At 42.1% G+C, this 22,207-nt stretch overlaps 1 protein-coding gene and 1 pseudogene across 2 annotated transcripts; one reads left to right on the top strand and one right to left on the bottom strand.

Moving 5' to 3' along the window:
• Window positions 1–637: 637 nt before the first annotated feature.
• Window positions 638–12,780, bottom strand: mthfr (methylenetetrahydrofolate reductase (NAD(P)H)). 2 transcript variants are annotated; one of them, XM_014145989.2, is made up of 12 exons: window positions 12,423–12,780; window positions 11,899–12,150; window positions 11,530–11,768; window positions 7,713–7,823; window positions 4,435–4,628; window positions 3,710–3,960; window positions 3,268–3,402; window positions 2,876–3,056; window positions 2,520–2,702; window positions 1,979–2,080; window positions 1,763–1,882; window positions 638–1,308 (listed from the first exon to the last, which is right to left on the bottom strand). In XM_014145989.2, exons 2-12 carry the CDS (start codon window positions 12,147–12,149, stop codon window positions 1,057–1,059), a joined length of 2,019 nt encoding a protein of 672 aa, XP_014001464.2. In that variant the 5' UTR covers window position 12,150; window positions 12,423–12,780; the 3' UTR covers window positions 638–1,056. The 2 variants fall into 2 exon arrangements, with proteins under 2 accessions (XP_014001464.2, XP_014001463.2); XM_014145988.2 differs by having other exon boundaries at window positions 11,899–12,153; window positions 12,423–12,778.
• A 2,254-nt stretch (window positions 12,781–15,034) lies between these two features.
• LOC106572288 (chloride transport protein 6-like) overlaps window positions 15,035–22,207 on the top strand; it is a 63,393-nt pseudogene continuing 56,220 nt past the window's right edge.

Raw genomic sequence — 22,207 nt, 5'->3', positions numbered from 1 at the left:
TCACTGTAGGGATGGTGCCAGGTTTCCTCCAGACTTAACTTGGCATTCAGGCCTAACAGTTCAATCTTGGTTTTACCAGACAATAGAATCTTGTTTCTCATGGTCAGAGTCCTTTAGGTGCCTTCTGGCAAACTCCAAGCGGGCTGTCATGTGCCTTTTACTGAGGAGTGTCTTCCGTTTGGCCACTCTACCATAAAGGCCTGATTGGTGGAGTGCTGAAGAGAGGTTTGTCCTTCTGGAAGGTTCTCCAATCTCCAGAGGAACTCTGGACAGAGTGACCGTCGGGTTCTTGGTCACCTCCCTGACCAAGGCCTTCTCCCCCAATTGCTCAGTTTGGCCAGACACCCAGCTCTAGGAAGTGTCTTGGTGGTTCCAAACATCTTCCATTTAAGAATGATGGAGGCCAATTGGGAACCTTCAATACTGCAGACATTTTTTGGTACCCTTCCCCAGATCTGTGCATCGACACAATCCTGTCTCAGAACTCTACGGACAATTCCGTCGACCTCACGGCTTGGTTTTTGCTCTGACATGCACAGTCAACTGTGCAACCTTATATAGACGGGTGTGCCTTTCCAAATCATGTCCAATCAAGTTGTAGAAACATCTCAAGGATGATAAATGGAAACAGGATGCACCGGAGGTCAATTTCAAGTCTCATAAACCTTATGTAAATAAGGTATTTCAGTTATTTTGTTTATAAAATCCCGTTTTCGCTTTGTCATTATGGGGTATTGTGTGTAGGTAAAAAAAAGGATAATCAATTTTAGAATAAGCCTGTAACTTAACAAAATGTGGGAAAAGTGAAAGGGTCTGAATACTTTCCAAATACACTGTATTTGTCATCGTATTCATTCACTCAAGTATCTCGATTAAGATCCATCATCCAGATAATAAAATAGTTTTCAAAAAAAGTATATATATATTTTGGAGTATATACTGTATGGTATAATACTGTAGTTAAGTACTTTGTGGTGTTTGTTGAGTGAAAAGTTATCGATAGCAGCACCAGAAAAAAAAAAAAAAAAGTCACTCAGTTGGTGGCTGTCGCCATGGTTACTTTCCGGGTTGTTCCTTGTCGGATTGCTCATCGTTGGGCTGCTCTGCAGGTTGCTCCTCCTGGGGGTTGTCAAGCAGCTCAAACATGTCGTCGATGACTTGCCACAAGCAGTTGTCCAAAGGGAAGTCGTTGTCCACCAGGTTGACAAGGAAGTAGTTGTCGTGGATATACTTGATGATCATACGTGATGGGGACTCGTCTTCGTACAGCTTGGCCCACTGCTCGATCCACAGGGCAAAGGCCTCATCCTATTAAAAGAAGGCGAGAACAATTAACTCAACACATTCCAGAAGGGGGGGGGTTCAGGCATGTCGCTAAAGATGAATCTTCACAGCTCTGGTAACTGATACAGCTTGCTGTACACACAAAATTCTGGTTTTGAAAAGGCTTCACGGGAGGTTGTTGTGTCAAACGCTCAAGCTCAAAAAGATGTGGAGGGTTCAAAACTGTACTTCAAATACCATACTCCACTAAAATCTCTTTAAAATGTTAGAGAACTAAATGACAACCATTCCACGAACTCATCTGAGTCATGGGCACAGTCCACAACCAGAAACGACCCCTAGCACACGCCATCTTGCTGATAGGCGTTTTCACTGAACTGCTTACACCTATCCAGTTGCTGTATATCTACACAAGTGCATAGGGGGTAATGTACATGGAAGGGGCCCAGTAGGTTAATGAGATGACCTTTGACCTTACCTTCCAGTACAAGAAGCTGACTGGATCCACCACGGTGGGCTGGACAATCTCCCTGCCGGGGAAGATGCCCCATGTCACAGCGTTGGGTTGCATGTCATGGGCGTTCGTAGTATTCTGACCCTGTAGATGGATACAAATCAGCCAGTAGATCATTCTAGCAAACTGTTCCAATTCACAAAATATGTGTAGATGTAATGCCTGTAGTTGAGAACTTACGTGAACGTTGACGATGTGGTAGTTGACGCGAGGCTCGTACTTCTTTAGCACTTTGAGGAGAGCGGTGACATTTTCGCTTGAGGTGAAAAATTCCAGATAAGCCTGTTGGATTTGTAAACGTGGCACAGTATAAGGTTCATATCATTTCATGATTGGTATGCATGTGATACAAGAACTGTTACGTTGGAAAAACTCCACTGTCGATCAACCATACCACAAAAGACTGATTTATTCATGCTCTTTCATTTCTAGGAAAGATTGTGGATCAACCTACTCTCAATAACATGATAAGAAAGAAAAACTGGGACAGCCTTAATTTTGCTAAACCAGTAGTAATCCTTGATAATTCTAATGGATATTTCTAAATAGTGTTCCAGTGTACATCCCCCTGCCCACTCCTTTTACTAAGGCCTACATTATTATTTTGGGGAAAATAACTTTACTTTAAGCATGCAAGTACAGTAATAAGCGTGTAGGAGCCTTTTTATAATAAGACATAATTGGTCATCCCCACAACCAAACCACAGACGCTGAACTTTACCTTCTGGAAGACATAGCCACCAGGGGGGCCCCAGCCCACGATGGGGTCTGAGGAGGGCTTGCCGTTGATGCTGGGCTGGGAGTTGATGGTGAGGACTCCCCTGCGGTTCACCTTGTCCAACTCGTTCTTCAGCAGGTTGGTCTCCGGGGCCAGCGGGTCGTCATTCCAGGGCAGACACATCACCTAGGAGACGAGAGGTCAGGAGACGTCACCCGAGCAAAGTGCAAGTCAAGGGTTTAGGTTCTTGTTTTAAGTGGTTGTCATAATGCACATGGTTGTATTTATGAGGCGCCTAATGAAAGAAAGTTAACGTTTCGGTCTGTTTTCACTCCAAAGTGTAGAGGTCCGGGTGTCACCTTGTGTCCGGCAACATTGGGCTGGGCCGTGATGTAACTAGTGAAGACCTCGTAGACGCTCTGCTCGCTGGTCAGCTCCTCGCCCCACATCTTCAGCAGGGCGTCCTTGGATGACTTACTCTTAAGGTAGAACAGGTAGTAATCGTTGAGTTCACCAAAGGCCGGAGAGGACGAGTTTCCCCTGAAATAACACAGAGCCAAGGTGACAAGACCTGGGAATATTGCCTGTTCAATGATTATACAGTACTTGTTACTGTTACACAGTATAGCTTGGCTCAGTCCAGTAGTGTGAAAAGGCCTTGAATGAACAACATAATTTACACCCAGAAAACTAGCCATGGTGAGAAATTCTGGCCACAAACTTTCTGAAGTTTTTCTCCAGTGTTGCTCACCATCGTCCATTGGGGAAGTCATCCCAGTCCTGTGTTCTGTAGATATAGCTCTTGGGTCTGGAGGCCCAGAAAATGGGCCGCACGTCCTCCACTTTGCGTTTGGGGTGAGCGCTCACCGCCCAGGGGAGTGTCCGCCTGGCAATCCAAGTAGACCCCAAACCCTCCATCAGTACTAGGAACAGGCAAGACAGCGCATATTCCAACAACTAGCCAGTTAGAAATCACTTCACATGGTGAAATCTTTGTTAAATGTTCCAGAACTAATGAAAGTGCGGTAATACACACACGATTACAAATGGTACCCACACTGTGTGTGAAAACATGACATCTCAGAAGTCAAACATGCCATTCATTTTAGGGTTGCCCCCTAAATACTGGGTAAGCTAAATCAAGCGGAACCCAAAGTATTTGAAAGATAACCAATCTAGGGCAATTGACAGACCTGGGGTCCTCATTCCACAGGCCCAGCTGCCGAAGTACCTCCATGGTGGCTACCTCGCGGTTCAGCGTGTAGAAGTGGAGGCCCGGCACCTCGCCGCTCTCCAGCAGCACGCGGCACATGCCCACAGCCTGCTCAATGCCGTAGTTGCGGATGGCCGCATCGTTGTCCTTGATGGGCTCGATGACACGCATGATCTCATCGGGCACCTCCAGCTTGGACAGCTTGACCAGCTGCCTCAGAGACTGGTAGCCCTGGAAAACCACAAATCCTACTGGTTCAGGTACTGACAGAAAAACAAAATGTAAAGAACAAATGATGTCTCCATGCAACTGATGTACTCTCACATTGCAAAGACACTTAAGACAATGAAAAAGGACAAATTACACAGGTCACGGTGGGAGTGTTACATTTCTGTATTGACTCGCATCAATGTGGAATTGATTAAAATTCCAAGGGACAATGGTCCAATTATGAGATTTTTTTGGGAATCGCACTGAATGTACTTGGTAATTTGTTACACCTTCGCCATCACATTAGAAAGAATGTTACAAAGTACACCCACACTACCCCTCCCTTTAAACCTTTTGACAAATGTAGCCTTTGATCACACCACACACAAACATGACATGTTTTGTCTTTTAGCAGACACTCTTATCCAGAGCGACTTACAGTAGTTAGTGCATTTATTTACACCCCCCCCAGTTTAGGCCCATATCCAACAGTACCTGGATAGGGAAGATGCCTGGTAGGATGGGGCAGGTGATTCCTATGGCCCTGCAGTCCCTGACAAACTTGAGGAAAGTGTCAGCCCGGAAAAAGAGCTGAGTAATGATGAAGTCGGCCCCAGCGTCCATTTTCTCCTTCAGATGTCTCAGGTCCTCGTCGTAGCTCTCCGCCTCCGGGTGGCCAGTGGGGTAGCCTGCCACAATGAAAAGATTTTAATGCTCAGTGTGTGTGTGTGTGTGTGTTTATTGAGGTCATTTTTTTTGACCAATTTCAAGAAGCTAGGCATATATGTCACTACCTCACAGGAGAGGCATTATACAAAATATGTTTTTTTTTTGGCAGAATTGCCTTCTGGAACATGTGAACTTTCATGTGCCTTATTAACAAATGTGTATGCCATCTGTAAATAGGATGTTTTTATTACGAGCCTATTTGGTTTAGCCACGGAAAAAATACAGGAACTTTCCCGCTAGCCATGATTGGCTGAGATAATGGATGGGCTGGACATGCCCGAGAGATGAGTTCAGATTGTCTGCCATGTAGCATGCTTCTGTCTATACATGAGTTGCTCAGTATGTGTGGATAATCCTTTCTATCGTGGCATTTTTTGAAAAATATCACGAAGAACTGAAAGTGTTGCATTGCTGCCCTGAAGTTAATAGCGCTAGCGACAAAGATCAGCAGGAAAAAGTTGTGATGGACTACTTTCTGGAGGACATGCCATGCTGGCTCTCAAGGACTCTGATTAAGGTGGGCAAGCGTCCCACCTACTCAACAGCCAGTGTAATCCCGTGGCGCGTTATTCAAATACCTTAGAAATGCAAAACCTTCCATTTTTCAAACATTGACTATTTTACACCATTTTAAAGACAAGACTCTCGTTAATCTAACCACACTGTCCGATTTCAAAAAGGCTTTACAACGAAAGCAAAACATTAGATTATGTCAGCAGAGTACCCAGCCAGAAATAATCACACACCCATTTTTCAAGCTAGCATATAATGTCACATAAACCCAAACCACAGCTAAATGTAGCACTAACCTTTGATGATCTTCATCAGATGACAACCCTAGGACATTATACAATACATGCATGTTTTGTTCAATCAAGTTCATTTTTATATCAAAAACCAGCTTTTTACATTAGCATGTGACTAGCATTCCCACCGAACACTGCCGGTGAATTTACTAAATTACTCACGATAAACGTTCACAAAAAGCATAACAATTATTTTTAGAATTATAGATACAGAACTCCTCTATGCACTCGATATGTCCGATTTTAAAATAGCTTTTCGGTGAAAGCACATTTTGCAATATTCTCAGTAGATAGCCCGGCATCACAGGGCTAGCTATTTAGACACCCAGCAAGTTTAGCACTCAAAGTCAGATTTACTATAAGAAAAAGTGTTATTACCTTTGCTGTCTTCGTCAGAATGCACTCCCAGGACTTCTACTTCAATAACAAATGTTGGTTTGGTCCAAAATAATCCATCGTTATATCCAAACAGCAGCATTTTGTTCGTGCGTTCAAGACACTATCCGAAAGGGTAAATAAGGGTGACGAGCATGGCGCAATTCGTGACAAAAAAAATCTAAATATTCAATTACCATACTTCGAAGCATGTCAACCGCTGTTTAAAATCAATTTTTATGCCATTTTTCTCATAAAAAGCGATAATATTCCGACCGGGAATCTGCGTTTAGGTAAACAGACAAAAGAAAAGAAAGCATTCGGTCGACTCGGGCATGCGCCTAAGCCCATAGTACTCTGAGCGGCCACTTGCCTAAAGCGATAAAGTGTTTCAGCCAGAGCCTGCCTCGATATCCTTCAGCTTTTTCCCGGGCTCTGAGAGCCTATGGGAGCCGTAGGAAGTGTCACGTTATTGCAAAGATCCTCAGTCTTCAATAAAAAGAACCAAGATGAAACAACTTCTCAGACAGGCCACTTCCTGCATGGAATCTTCTCAGGTTTTGGCCTGCCATATGAGTTCTGTTATACTCACAGACACCATTCAAACAGTTTTAGAAACTTTAGGGTGTTTTCTATCCAAAGCCAATAATTATATGCATATTCTAGTTACTGGGCAGGAGTAGTAACCAGATTAAATCGGGTACGTTTTTTATCCGGCTGTGTCAATACTGCCCCCTAGCCCTAACAGGTTAAAATGCTGTAAAATAGTCATATGTTTGAAAAATTGAAGTTTTTGTATTTTTGAGGAATTTGTAATTCGCGCCACGCCCATCATTGGATATTGGAGCAGGTGTTCCGCTAGCGGAACGTCTAGATTTAAGAGGTTAACAGTATTGTCACAGAATGCACAGTGGAAGCAGAGGGAGATGATTCCCAAATGCGGAGAGTTGAAAAGATAACAGGAGGCTGCAGATTCATGCATGGTATTATGAGTTGAGATTATGGTTCATTGTTTAGCTAGCTAGACGTCTAAACAACTAATATTCCACTATGCATTTAACTGTACCGTTTACACCTTCAGCATCTTGTGCATGTGAGAAACAGATTTTTTGGGTGTTTGTGTTTACCAGAGACCGTAATGTGATGAAAAATATGACCTGCACCAAAGTCAGATTAGGATTTTTTATTTCACCTTTATTTAACCAGGTAGGCCAGTTGAGAACAAGTACTCATTTACAACTGCAACCTGGCCAAGATAAAGCAAAGCGGCTCAGAGTAACAGGATATAGGCCAAGGACTAGATAATGCATTTTTACTACTAGTTTCCCACTTTTAGTCTTGAAATCTTTGGTTGTTAACTACACTAGCGTATTCACTCTATTTAGCACAAGGTCTCAAGTGAATCCTTAAAGAGATGGGTGGGGCTAACGTTTAAGAGGGTGTGAACGATGCTGAATGGGCGTAGACAAAGAGCTCTCCAGTATGCGTACCAAAACATTCAGATGGCCCATTGCTCAAAAGTGGGGTTACAAGTTCATCAACTTCAAAGCAGAATTACTTTCCCTTTTTTCCCCCTCAACTGCAGTGAATGATATACAATTGTCTAGCTCTCAGTCTCTACTTGTATACAATGTAAAAAAAAAACACCATCTCAAATGTTGCTATTTGGACCGAATCCAGGTGGTGGGTGACATTATACCAACTTGTAGCACTAAAATGGTTTTTGGGGTGATAAGATGCTCACATCGTATCAGTAGGTACAACAGCCTACTTTAAAGTCTTTCACAAATTACCTGACATAAGGATAAAATTACAATATGATGAAGCTTTGTAAAAAATAAATATATTTTGCTTCAAACTTACCGGCAACACAGATGTCAAAGTAGTCATCAAACTCGCAGCGTATGTGTTTGACTAAGTCTGTGGCGTAGTTGAAGCCCGCTTCTTCCTCTTCCCAGTCAGCCCCCATGGGATCTATAAAGAGATCAGGAAAACATGGTGTTTAATGGATATCTGGATATCATAAGGTGAATGCACCAATTTGTAAGTCGCTCTGGATAAGAGCGTCTGCTAAATGACTTAAATGTAAAATGTAAATGTAAAATGGGAATTGTCACAATGAGTCCTAGCTAGTTAGCCAAAGAAAAAGACAATGAGAAAAACCTGGATAAATAAGGTTCACTCCGACTCAGCGATATGTGACCACGAGCATAAATGCAAACCAAAAATATTGAAGAGTGAATGATGCAAGAGGCGCCAAGGCGAGTGACAGGACGTGACCTTGAGCAGCAATGTGAACCACAGATCTTGCTGAGTGAGAGTGATGCAACAGGCTGCAATCATGCATTCAAACAGAAATCCACTTCTCTCCAAAATATCAGGGTGACCCTCAAAACACACAAACATTCCTGCAAATGGACCAACCTTGCTGTGTAGAAGTTGTCCCTAGGATCAGCTCACCCTCCCCAAATCCTAACCATAACAATTAAAGTGGAACTGACAGCGTTTCAGCAACATGAAATCTTACAAAAATCTGTTCATGTCACGCTTTTTTTGGGGTACTATTCTGAGAAGCGAGCACTTTGATATGGTCATTTTTCACAATGTTTGAGATTGACAGTAAGGCATGTGTGAAAATTCTATAGCAATATAAAGTAGGAAAGCGGCCGTTCGTTTGATAAGGTACTTCAGTAAATAAAACGTCAGTCTTGTTCAGGAGCCAATCAGAGCTACAGTAGGCCTATATGCAAATAAGTATTTTGCCACATGGCCTGCCATCATTCACTTTGAACTGGACAGTTTATCTAACGGCAGTAGCAACAGCGTGACTTTAGATCATTAGAAAGTATTCATAAAAAGCCACAAAATACACCTGAATGGATTAGTTGACTGGTCGATTGAGATTTTATTAATGCACACACACATTCAAAAGTTGAGGTCAAAAGTTTGGGGTCACAGAAAAGCAAAAAAAATAAATAAAACAATTGTCCATTAAAATAACATAACATTTTTTCGAAATACAGTGCAGACATTGTTAATCTTGTAATTGACTAATGCAGATTTATGGAATATCTACCTAGGCATACAGAGGCCCATTATCAGCAACCATCACTCCTGTGTTCCAATGGTACGTTTTGTTAGCTAATCCAACTTCATCATTTTAAAAGGCTAATTGATCATTAGAAAAAACGTTTGCAATCATGTTAGCACAGCTGAAAACGGTTGTTCTGATTAAAGAAACCATATAACTGGCCTTCTTTAGACTAGTTGAGTATCAGCATTTGTGGATTCGATTAGACTCAAGATGGCCAGAAACAAAAACCTTTCTTCTGAAACTGGTCAGTCTATTCTTGTTCTGAGAAATGAAGACTATTCCATGCGAGAAATTGCCAAGAAACTGAAGATGACGTACAACTCTGTGTACTACTCCCTTCACAGAACAGCGTAAACTGTCTAACCAGAATAGAAAGAGTGGGAGGCCCCGGTGGCCAACTGAGCAAGAGGACAAGTATTTTAGAGTGTCTAGTTTGAGAAACAGACACCTCACAAGTCCTCAACTGGCAGCTTCATTAACCTGATATGGATAGGGGGCAGTATTTTCAGCCGGATAAAAAAACGTACCCGATTTAAACTGGTTACTACTCTTGCCCAGAAACGAGAATATGCATATTATTAGTAGATTTGGATAGAAAACTCTGAAGTTTCTAAAACTGTTTGAATGGTATCTGTGAGTATAACAGAACTCATATGGCAGGCAAAAACCTGAGAAATTCAACCAGGAAGTGTAGGATCTGAGAAATGTAGCTATTCTTTCTAGTCCCTTTCGAAACTACAGTATCTGTGCTGTTACGTTGCACTTTCTAAGGCTTCCATTGGCTGTCTAAAGCCTTCAGAAAGTGGATTGAGCCTTTGTCTCTGGGCAGAGTATAGGAGCTCAGTTACTGAATGGTCTGCCTGAGGACAAAGAGATGGGATATGCGCATTCCGGCGAGCACGCTGTTTTTTCTTTTCCTCCTTGAATGAATACACTATTGTCCGGTTGGATTATTATCACAATTTTACATAAAAAAATAGCATAAATTGATTTTAAACAGCGTTTGACATGCTTCTAAGTATGGTAATGGAACATTTTGACTTTTTGTGTCTCGAAAGGCGCTCACGCGTTACCCTTTGGATAGTGACCTGAACGCACAAACAAAACGGAGGTATTTGGACATAACTATGGATTATTTCAAACAAAAACAACATTTCTTGTGGAAGTAGCATTCCTGGGAGTGCATTCTGACGAAGATCAGCAAAGGTAATACAATATTTCTAATACTAATTCTGAGTTTAGGTTGCCCCGAACTTGGCGGGTGTCTGAATAGCTCGCCGTGATGGCTCAGAATATTGAAAAATGTGCTTTTGCCGAAAAGCTATTTTAAAATCTGACACAGCGATTGCATAAAGGAGTTCTGTATCTAATTCTTAAAATAATTGTTATGTATTTTGTCAACGTTTATGATGAGTATTTTTGTAAATTCACCAGAAGTTTTTGGTGGGAATACATTTTCTGAACATCCCGCGCCAATGTAAAAAGCTGTTTTTGGATATAAATATGAACAAAACATACATGTATTGTATAACATAATGTCCTAGGAGTGTCATCTGATGACGATCATCAAAGGTTAGTGCTTCATTTAGCTGTGTTTTATTGACATATGCTTGCTTGGAAAATGGCTGTGTGGTTATTTTGGTCTATGTACTCTCCTAACATAATCGAATGTTTTGCTATCGCTGTAATGCCTTTTTGAAATCGGACAACGTGGTTGGATTCAGGAGAGGTTTATCTTTCAAATGGTGTAAAATAGTCGTATGTTTGAAAAATTGAAATTATTGGATTTGAGGTTTTTGTATTTCGCGCCACGCGATCCCTTTGGCTGTTGGCTAGGGGTTCCGCTAGCAGAACGCCTAGATGTATGAGGTTAAATAGTACTCGCAAAACACCAGTCTCATGGTCAACAATGAAGAGGCGACTCTGGGATGCTGGCCTTCTAGGCAGAGTTCCTTTGTCCAGTGTCTGTGTTATTTTGCCCATCTTTTTTTTGTTGGCCAGTCTGAGATATGGCTTTTTATTTGCAACTCTGCCTAGAAGGCCAGCATCCCGGAGTCGCCTCTTCATTGTTGACCATGAGACTGGTGTTTTGCGGAGTGCTGCAGAGATGGGAGAACCTTCCAGAAGGACATTATTGTACTGACATGTACAGCCTTTGATACATTTGTAGGTTTTTGTCCAAAACATTGAGTCATTGCAATTGAAACAGTGTATCCCGAAGGGCTGGAGGCAGTAAAACACAGCTGGCCTGGTATACAAACTGATAGCAATATTTGTTGGACTACCAAGAATAGTATTGGTGAATTAGCTAATTAATCATGCATTGAACTGCATCCATCTAGTCTGCCAAAAATGCCTTACTCTACATCATGGAATTTTGAGTAAAATAGAACCACTTTTTTTTTTTTACTTCTTAGTTTTGTAGCATAAACTATAAATTTGATATTTGACTGATATGAATGTCTGTTTCAGAGCTGCAAAGTAATTAAAACGCTGTCAGTTCCACTTTAAGAAAAGAAAGTGAAAACTGACCTTAGAACTGGGTCTAGGTACAATGTCACCCTAGTCCATTCCAAAAGGCCCTACCTCCTCTTAGAGCCATGATGTTCTTCAGGCCAAGGCGTTTGGCTTTGCTCAGGTACCCAGTGATCTTCTCTTTGGTCTGGTTGCAGCAGGTCAGGTGCAGGATGCTCTCCAGGCCACAGTAGTTGACCGCTGTGCTGGCGATCATCATGGAGGAGGTCTCCTTGTCCGAACCAGGGTCCCCCGCCGGATGCCAGGTAACGTCTATGAAAAGGGGCCCCCCTGAGCCCATGCGATCAAATCTGAATTGGGATAAATGGGAGAGAAATGTGCATTGATTAGCAGGTGATACATTTCAACAGGTGATAGTTTAACTCACAACTAAGTGATGAGTTACTAGAACAAGCCAACGCCAAAGTTTCTGCTACATACCTAGAGATGAGGTTGACAGCTCCACTTGCAGTGCGAGGGGGGAAGAACTCGAGGGAAAACCAGTGGTCGCCCGACTCCGTCCGGCGGCGCATCTTGTCCCGTAGCCTGTCCGTGCGGTCGGTGTCCAACACCGGCGTCGAGGAGCGAGAGCTTTCCTTGGAACTCTCGCCACCGCTGTTGCTCGCGCCACTTGAGTCGCTTTTGCTGCATGTTCGCCATGTGTCTTCGACTCTCTGCACTTGATTCACCATGCTGCTACAGCCAAAAACAGTGTTTGAAGTCAAACTATCTTACAATGAAGTTCTCACACACACACACAAACTCAGTCAGTCGCTTGCACACGGGCGAAAACATGTGAAACTGAAAGACACGCTAGTCAGCATGTATTACTGTTAGCTAGCTAGCTAACGTTATCCACTGAACAGAATAAACAAAGCAGCTAACGTTACAAAGAGAATGTTAGCTAGCTAGTTAACGTGAGCAATCATGCACAACATTCGGCAACAAATGCATAACTAACTTACCTGTTTCTCTCAATTCTTCCACAAATTATTCTGCAGGCGTAACGTTAGCTAAATATTCTCACAGGCTCGCCTCTGCTATGTGAGCTGCTACAACGTGTGACTGGTCTTATATTCCTCGTCCTGCTCCAGCGTCTGGGCAGAGGGGGAGATAGCCGATTAAACGAAACTCCATGATTTACAATGGAGTTCAGAAGTACAGGAGTACTGGAGCTCCGGCATCACATAATGAAGTATTTTATTTCAGCGCTCAAACAATAGCCCAATTACATACGAGTCATAACATTGTTATGTGTGATATTCTTTGGGTGCTTAAATAAGTCGTTTTAAAACAAAAATACAATTTTATGTGAGGTCAGAGCTCCAGTCCGCTCACACTACGTATCGCTCAACTACATCATAAATCGTTGAGTTTAGTCGGCTAAAAGGGGGAGACAACGATGACTATGAAAAGATACGCCTCGATCACACCGAAAGTGTTTTGACGTTTTGTGACACCAGAAGTACATACATGTCCAATGGAATGCTACGTTTGCCTTGCACCATTGTGTTGCAGTTGCAGTTCATTATGTGTGGTGCACAGTTGGATTTATCGAACGTATGCATCACATTGTGTGCATAGATGGCTTGACAGAAATGGTAGCAGAAGGTGAACGTTGACATTTTGTTGGACACTATCCAGATGATGCATATCATGTAGGTGTGATCGAGCCGTTAGACAGCTCTGCACATGTTAATGTCAACATATTTTAATTACTAGAGTTTGGCTGAGCAATTATCTTCATTTACTGCCGTCACGCCCGGTATGTACTTCCAAAAAGGTATAAATAATGATATACAAGCAACCGAAAAAAAATATTGTCTGGAATTATGTAGTGTTTTTGACCAAGTGCGCATGCGCCAAATCCACCAAATCACTCATTATTGACAGGTAGGCTGATCCAGCAGCAGTATAGTCAAAAACAGCAGTATGAGCATGAAGGTAGGCAGAAACTTCTTCTGAAAACGTGTCAGTTTGTCACTTTCACGAGGTTGGAGTAATGTTTAACTACTTAAGACATTGGACAGTACCAGTGGCGATTTTAGCATGAATCTTGGTGGCGCAAAAAAAAAGTGGGATGCATGCCAGCAAAGCCACTACACAACACTAAACAATACATTAATTCCACTATAACGGTGACAAACGGTGCCCACAAGGTGTTAAGGCCTACATAAAGCTGTCCCAACAGCAGAGTCACAACACCTTACCACTGCTAAACCATTTACTGCCTTTAAAAAAAACAGCTGATATGGCAGACTTGCTCTACTGACAATTGAGCAGTGCAAATTATGGCTTAAAGGGACTACAAGCGGATAAGAGGCATTCCATAATTTCGATTAAGACAACAATGAGCAAACGATGAAGGACGTTGTCAATATAACTATTTGTTCAGCACTTTTGAAATGTACAGCGACAGAATTCAAAACACGGGCCATTCTAACAACGTACTCCCTGTACGAGTCAGAACCGTAGGATAAATAAATGGGGTCATATAAACAGATAATGAAATATCTTACAATATTCAATGATTACATGTCTCTAAAACAGATTATAGGCTATTTGTGCACCACCAAGTTAGAACAGTGGGCAAAATTAAGAGGTGAAAATAGACCAAATGATTAGGGTGAGGCACATTGAACGCCGTTTGGCGTTCTGAGAAGATTTGGCATGGGTCCTCAGATCCTCAAAATGCACCATCGAGAGCATCTTGACGGGTTGCATCACTGCCTGGTATGGCAACTGCTCGGCCTCCGAAGGCAAGGCACTACAGAGGGTAGTGCGAACGACCCAGTACATCACTTGGGCCAAGCTTCCTGCCATCCAGGACCTCTATACCAGGCGGTGTCAGAGGAAGGCCCAAAACATTGTCAAAGACTCCAGCTACCCTAGTCATAGACTGTTCTCTCTGCTACCGCATGGCAAGTGGTACCGGAGCGCCAAGTCTAGGTCCAAGAGGCTTCTAAACAGCTTCAACCCCCAAACCATAAGACTCCTACCTAATGAAATGGCTACCTAGACTATTTGCATTGCCCCCACCCCCCTCTTTTACACTGCTGCTACTCTCTGTTGTTATCATCTATGCATAGTCACTTGAATAACTCTACCTACATGTACATATTACCTCAACTAACCGGTGCCCCCGCACATTGACTCTGTACCGGTACCCCCCTGTATATAGTCTCGCTATTGTTATTTTACTGCTGCTCTTTAATTACTTGTTACTTTTATTTCTTATTCTTATTGGTATTTTTTTTTAACTGCATTGTTGGTTAGGGGCTCATAAGTAAGCATTTCACTGTAAGGTCTACACCTGTTGTATTTGGTGCATGTGACTAATAACATTAGATTTGATTTGACTTGATGACAACTGATGATGACTACTAGCTAAGACTTTGAAAGTAAGATGTTGACATGATCAGTCCAATCAAAGCTACTGTAGATATAGATATAATGTGATTTGATGTCTTACTATCTGTGACCAATGACCTTGAGCCTTCTTGGATGGGCACTTCTAAAAAAACTCTATGGCAGAAGCCAAGGGGCTAACATTTGAGCTCTAACCTTAGAATTGGCGATGACGTACTATCCGATGAGTGACAGAAAACTGAGCCAATCAGGCGCAACACTCTGTATTTTCTGCTGGCTAGCCCCACCATCACAGACAGCACTGAGCTAGGCTAAAACCCCTGCATTTTGAAGCTGCCTCACTCAAGAAAGCAAAAAAGAGACCATGTTTGTATGTGGCTTTATTAATTAAATTACATTTTTTCTTATATTTTTAACATTGTTTGCAAACTGATATGGAGCAGTGGAATAGAGATACTAAGTGCAGGGATTTATTTAAAGTACAGAGGAAAGTCCGGGAGGATGGCAGGGAGGGACAGAAGAGAGGAGGCTATTTTTTACAAGATTAAGGGTGGGACACAGCCAGTTGAATAAGTCCTTAAATGTGATAGGAAAATATCCAACAGGAAAGTGTGATTCTTGCCAGGAAACAGAGACTGTTGAGCATGTATTGCTGCAGTGTGGGAAGTATCAGAGGGAAAGAGAGATGCTGAGATCTAGTATGAGGGAGAAGGGGATACAGGAAATTAGTTAAGAGTATATTGAGCAGTACGTTATTAGATATTGTCTCAAATATTTTATCTTTTTTAAGAGCAAAGGGGCTGGAAGGTCGACTTGAGTTTCTCCCTGACTCTGGCCCACACTCCAGTACAGTAGGTGGCGGTAATGCTCATTAACGTTGGATGTAAGTTGCGAATAAACCCCACCGAAGACGTACTTTTTCCGTAAACTACTCCCTCCGGTCTTTGTTCATCACATGACATTGTGGGAAGGGTGGTGCTGAAGAGACAACAGCGAAGATGGCGAGTGTGGGAATTGCTTATGTTGTCAATGCTGCTGCAGGGATGAAGAGACCCGCACACCCGAGGAACTGGTATGAGATAATTTGCATAATGTGTTGAAATGCCTCAATTTGCTCAATATTTTGTGCGAGATTTCCAAGAAAAACTAAGCCTGTGTCCTGACTTCTTCACCATGGCTGGAGAAAGCTAAATCCTCTTCTGTTGTGATGTTCTCATACACTAAACATTTATGCACGCATGACTTAGTCGCTTTGGATAATATATGCCATTTTTCTGTTAAAAATTGCATATATTATTATATAATAGAACTTTAGCTTGGTAGCTATATTGTATGATAGCTAGATAAATGAAGAAATATTGAGTTAGGCTATGTTTGCTATATAGTTGTCGGAATAGCAATAGGCTGAATAACTGTTTTGGGGAAATTTGTACTGAGTCAAACTAAACAACATGACAGCTAGCTAGCTGACAGTGGTTAGAAACAATGCTGATTAGTAGGCACTGGCACTACACTAGCTTGATGCTTGGCAAGCACGACCCATTCCATTTATCAAAAAACATTGCATGATCATGATGTTCATCGTTTAAGAGGCCCTTGTCAAACACCCAATTGGACAGTTTGACAAGGGGGCACTAGTTGTCTGAAGAAGTGTATGTTGAAAGAGAGTTAAAACATCTAGCTGTTAATTCCCCTCAAACTATTCACAGCCTTGCATGATGACTCAGGAAGAAATCTCAGCAACAGCTTGCTCTTTTGTTGGGGGTATTACTTATGTGGCATGTGGTACTATGTGCAGTAAGTGCCAGCTATCTTCTAATGAGGACTGGAAAGCAGTACTGCAATAACCTTATTTGTCAGACATAGTTCTGTGTTGTTGTTTTATTATTCATGCATAGGGCCTAATGTCAATGTCACATTCTTCAACCTTTTCAACATCATTTCCAGACTATTATTGGGGAAACTCAAGATGAGGAGGATGAGATCCTTCCAAGGAAAGATTATGAGGTGAGAAAGTCACTTCGAAGCAGATGAACATCAAGATGTTGGCTTGACAGTGGAGTCGGCAAGAGCACAAACAGATCTGGAACCAGGCTAGTTCTGGACCACATATGTTGCCAGAGTACCATTGAAATCTGTCTTGTCAGATAGAGATACTAGAGAATCTATATAATTAAACACACTCTGACTCATCTCCAAATGGTTCTCTCTCTATCTTTTGGCAGAGCCTGGATTATGACAGGTGCATCAATGAACCATATGTTGAAGTTCTGGAGGGAATGAACACTAAGGTATACTAAGAAATTAACCGTTGTATTGTTTAAGTGATAAATACATGTTTTAAGTTAGATACAAAGTCGTTACTTAGTGATTAAAATGATTACTTTTTTTGCAGTTAATTTCCACAAACTGCATATTGCAATTGTGCTGAGTTGGTCTATATTTACATTTATTCTAACATTGGTACTCCTATCACATATTAGAATGCCCAAAAGTATGAAGCTGTGAGGTGGATGCTGGTGTTTGCAATTGGAGTTTCAGTAGGCCTGGTAAGTGCCATCATTTTCTATCCTGCATGTAGAATCAGACATGCTGATTTTTGGTTAGCTTACATACCAGTAAGCAAAAAACAATGACGCTCTGTACATTTTCTGGAAATAAGGTATGACGAAGGTATGGACGATGCCAAGTGCTACTGCCAAATGGCTGCATTCATTAGAAAATGCACATGAAACTCTTGACACTATTTTCCTTTCTTTCAGGTGGGCCTTTTCGTGGACTTCTTACTAAGCTCAAATTAAACTTGGTGGGAAAATGTATCTATTTTTGGAAGATGGAATATTTCACTCAAAAACTTCAATATTTCAAATGAATCAGGTCTTTCTGATATTGAACATGCATGACAGTAGTCATAATTCCCAAATCAACATATTAGTTAGTTGAGAGCAGTGAGGTGTGTGACAGACAGGGTTTTTCCTTAGCCAGTGTTTGCTAGCTGTGGAGGAGTGCAGTGAGAAAGGCTGCCTGACACTGTCGCTTTTCGAGCTGCTGGCCTTCAACATGACCTTCATCTTCATCGCCAGTGTGTTGGTCCTCATCGAGGTAAAGCCGATCTACACAAATACCTAACATGTTCTTTCATGCTATTGTTATGCTATTACAGTCGACTCCTGAAAAATGCAGTGGCTTGGGACTGTTGGGATGGCGTGCACTAAACCAAAGCATGCAGTTATCAGGAGCAATTAAAAAGGGACGACCAAACTATAGTGCACTTCAAAAAAGCTGGCACTTATCTGAAGTGCACTTATCAGTAGTCTGCCTGTACTGACCATACCCTCATTTTCAGAGGTAATGTGCATGCTCATAATCCCTCTGACAATACGCTTATTTTCAAAACTGCTGTTTTTTTTCTAACTGTGGGATAGTTCTTTACATTTTATTTGCTTGTCTAGTGGTAGCATATTAGAATTGTCCCAACTCCCACTGAAAGTCCCTGTCCTGTGTCATTTAGCCTGTAGCTGCAGGCTCGGGAATCCCCGAGATCAAGAGCTACCTGAACGGAGTAAAAATACCCAGAATAGTCCGACTACGTACTTTCCTCTGCAAGGCCATTGGAGTCCTCTTCACCGTAGCCGGAGGTACTACAACAGATGGAACTGGGTCGTATTCACTAGGCACCAAACGGACTGCAACAGACTATCTGAACTTGTCCAATAGAACGGTTATTATTTGTTTTCTGTTGCAAAACATTTTTCTACGGTGTGGACTAATGAATATGACCCTGACTTTCCAGATGCAAACATTATAGGATTAAACTAAAAGGAATCCAGTACCAATTCATCTGTTCCGCCTCTGACTACGTGTTTGATCCTTCAGGTCTGTTTGTGGGGAAGGAGGGTCCAATGATCCACAGCGCAGCCATCGTGGGAGCCGGCCTACCTCAGTTTCAGAGCATCACTTTCAAGAAGATCAACTTTGACTTCCCCTACTTCCGCAGTGACCGGTACAGGGACTCACTCTACTAGTGTAAAGTGCTAATAGTGCAGTAGTTCACCATTATAAGTTAAATGTCTGTGCTTAATCTTTATTACAGGGACAAGCGCGACTTTGTGTCGGGGGGGGCTGCGGCCGGGGTGGCTGCTGCGTTTGGGGCGCCTATAGGGGGCACCCTCTTCAGCCTGGAGGAAGGCTCCTCTTTCTGGAACCAGGCACTCACCTGAAAAGTGGTAGGTCGACGGACACACATACATACGTACACACACAGGCAATTTTTCTGTTAGTTGAAGTCATTGTAAGTCGGTTGCTCTGAGGTACCCCTCTTCCTGTGTCTCCCTCCCCTCAGCTCTTCTGCTCAATGTCGACTACATTAACCCTTAACTTCTTTCGCTATGGGATAAACTACAACAAATGGGCTTCATTCAAGCTACCCGGCCTGCTCAACTTTGGAGAATTCAAGGTACAAGCACTCATTCACATGCCCAGACATTGCTTGTTCATGTTTGAGGTGTGAGAGTATTATGTGGGTATTTTTGTAGATCCGCTATGAAACCAGCAGACAGAACTGGAGTCTATCAAATGACTTGCATAATTTCTTATCCCCCTTTACTGAACACAAACATAAACACAACATGTAAAGTGTTGGTCCCAGGTTTCATGGGCTGAAATAAAAGATCCCAGAAATGTTTCATTTGCACAAAAAGCTTGTTTTGCTAAAGTTGTGTACACATTGGTTTACATTCCTGTTAGTGGGAATTTTCCTTTGCAAAGATAATCAATACACCTGACAAGTGTGGCATATCAAGAAGCTGATAAAAAAAAGCATCATCATTACATGGGTGCACCTTGTGCTGGGGACAATAAAAGGCCACTAAAAAATGTGCAGTTGTGTCACAACACAATGCCACAGATGTCTCAAGTTTTGAGGGAGCATGCAATTGACATGCTGACTGCAGGAATGTCCACCAGAGCTGTTGACAGAGAATTGCATGTTTATTTCTCTATCATAAGCTGCCTCCAACGTTGTTTTGGGCAGGGGTTCAGCCATGGGTGGGCCTGGGAGAGCATAGGCCAAGTGGGTGGACCTATGCTCTCCCAGGCCAACCCATGGCTGAACCCCTGCCGTCATGTGAAATCCATTGATTAGGGCCGAATGAATTTATTTCAGTTGACTGATTTCTTTATATGAACTGTAACTCAGTAAATTCTTAGAAATTGTTGCGTTATATATTTATATATACAGTGCATTTGTAAAGTATACAGACCCCTTCACTTTTTCCACATTTTGTTACATGACGGCCGTATTCTAAAATGGGTTAAATCGTTTTTTCCTTCAATCTACACACAATACCCCTGCCCCATAATAATTTGTGCCTTTTACTGAGGAGTGGCTTCCGTCTGGCCACTCTACCATTATAGACCTGATTTGTGGAGTGCTGCAGAGATGGTTTTCTTTCTGGAAGGTTCTCCTATCTCCAGAGTAACTCTGGAGCTCTGTCAGAGTGACCATTGGGTTCTTAGTCACCTCTCTGACCAAGGCCCTTCTCCCCTGATTGCTCAGTTTGGCCGGGGCGGCCAGCTCTAGGAAGAGTCTTGGCGGTTCCAAACTTCTTCCATTTAAGAACGATGGAGGCCACTGTGTTCTTGGGGATCTTCAATGCTGCAGAATTGTTTTGGTACCCTTCCCCAAATCTGTGCCTCGACGCAATCCTGTCTCGGAACTCTACGGACAATTCCTTAGTCCTCATGGCTTGGTTTTTGCTCTGACATGCACTGTCAGCTGTGGGACCTTAAACAGGCTTGTGCCTTTCTGAATCATGTCCAATCAATTGAATTTAGCACAGGTGGACTCCATTGAAGTTGCAGAAACATCTCAAGGATGATCAATGGAAACAGGATGCACCTGAGCTCAATTTCAAGTTTCACAGGAAGTAGTCTGAATACTTACATAAATGAGGTGTTTTTATTTTTTTTATACATTTTCAAAAAATTCAAAAAACCTGTTTTTGCTTTGTCATTATGGGGTATTGTGTGTGTATATTGATGGTGAAAAAAAATCTCAATCCATTTTGGAATAAGCCTACCGTAACAGAAAAGGGGTCTGAACACTTTCCAAATATACTGTATATAAGTTGACACCTCATTCAAGGATTTCTTTATTTTTACTATTTTCTACTTTGTAGAATAATAGTGAAGACAAACTATGAAAGGAAGACCCAGAGTTATCTCTGCTGCAGAGGATAAGTTAGAGTTACCAGCCTCAGAAATTGCAGCCCAAATAAATACTTCATAGAGTTCAAGTAACAGACACATCTCAACAACTGTTTAGAGGAGACTGTGTGAATCAGGCCTTCATGGTCCAATTGCTGCAAAGAAACCACTAAAAGTCACCAATAACAAGAAGAGACTTGCTTGGGCCAAGAAACACGAGCATCATGAATCATGGAGGAGGTGTTGTGATGGTGTGGGGGGGTGCTTTGCTGGTGACACTGTTGGTGATTTATTTAGAATTCAAGGCACACTTAACCAGCATGGCTACCACAGCATTCTGCAGCGATACGCCATCCCATCTGGTTTGCACTTAGTTGGACTATCATTTGTTTTTCAACAGGACAATGACCCAAAACACACCTCCAGGCTGTGAAGGGCTATTTGACCAAGGAGAGTGATGGAGTGCTGCATCCGATGACCTGGCCTCCACAATCACCCAACCTAAACCCAATTGAGATGTTTTGGGATGAGTTGGACTGCAGAATGAAGGACAAGCAGCCACCAAGTGCTCAGCATCCTTCAAGACTTGGAAAAGCATTCCAGGTGAAGCTGGTTGAGAATGCCAAGAGTGTGTAAAGCTGTCATCAAGGCAAAGGGTGGCTACTTTTAAAGAATTTCACATTTATTTGTTTAACACTTTTTTTGCTTACTACATGATTCCATATGTGTTATTTCATAGTTTTGATGTCTTCACTGTTATTTTACAATGTAGAAAATAGTACAAATAAAGAAAAACCCTTGAATGAGTAGATGTGTCCAAACCCGTGACTGGTACTGTGTGTGTAATACACACTAGTTGGAAGACTTGGTGGGAAACGTTACAATTCAAAATACTGTATACTATACAGATAACTGTCAAAATAATGAAAACACTATTGTAAATGAGGGATATATATTGAAAGTAGGTGCTTCCACACAGGTGCATCCCATCATTTGCTTAGGTTTCATTTATAAAACTGCTGGGCAGGCTATTATTTTGTCTATTATACTGAACAAAAACACAAATGCAACAATTTCAAAGATTTTAATGAGTTACAGTTCATATAAGGAAATAAGTCAATGGACATGGAGCAATGCATGATCATGCTGAAACATGAGGTGATGGCGGCGGATG

The sequence above is a fragment of the Salmo salar genome, chromosome ssa15 (assembly GCF_905237065.1).
Source record: "Salmo salar chromosome ssa15, Ssal_v3.1, whole genome shotgun sequence".
In the NCBI taxonomy this organism is placed as follows: domain Eukaryota; kingdom Metazoa; phylum Chordata; class Actinopteri; order Salmoniformes; family Salmonidae; genus Salmo; species Salmo salar.
This window is presented reverse-complemented; position numbering and strand designations above follow the sequence as displayed.

What these genes read in the sequence shown, in the direction of transcription:
- mthfr (XM_014145989.2), bottom strand. Translation starts at nt 12,149, where the DNA reads ATGGTGAATCAAGTGCAGAGAGTCGAAGACACATGGCGAACATGCAGC. An exon ending in CTTTGACATCTGTGTTGCCG is followed by an intron (nt 4,629 to 7,712) that starts GTAAGTTTGAAG and finishes TCATTGTGGCAG; the next exon opens with GCTACCCCACTGGCCACCCG. An exon ending in CTGTGGAATGAGGACCCCAG is followed by an intron (nt 3,403 to 3,709) that starts GTCTGTCAATTG and finishes TTGGATTGCCAG; the next exon opens with GCGGACACTCCCCTGGGCGG.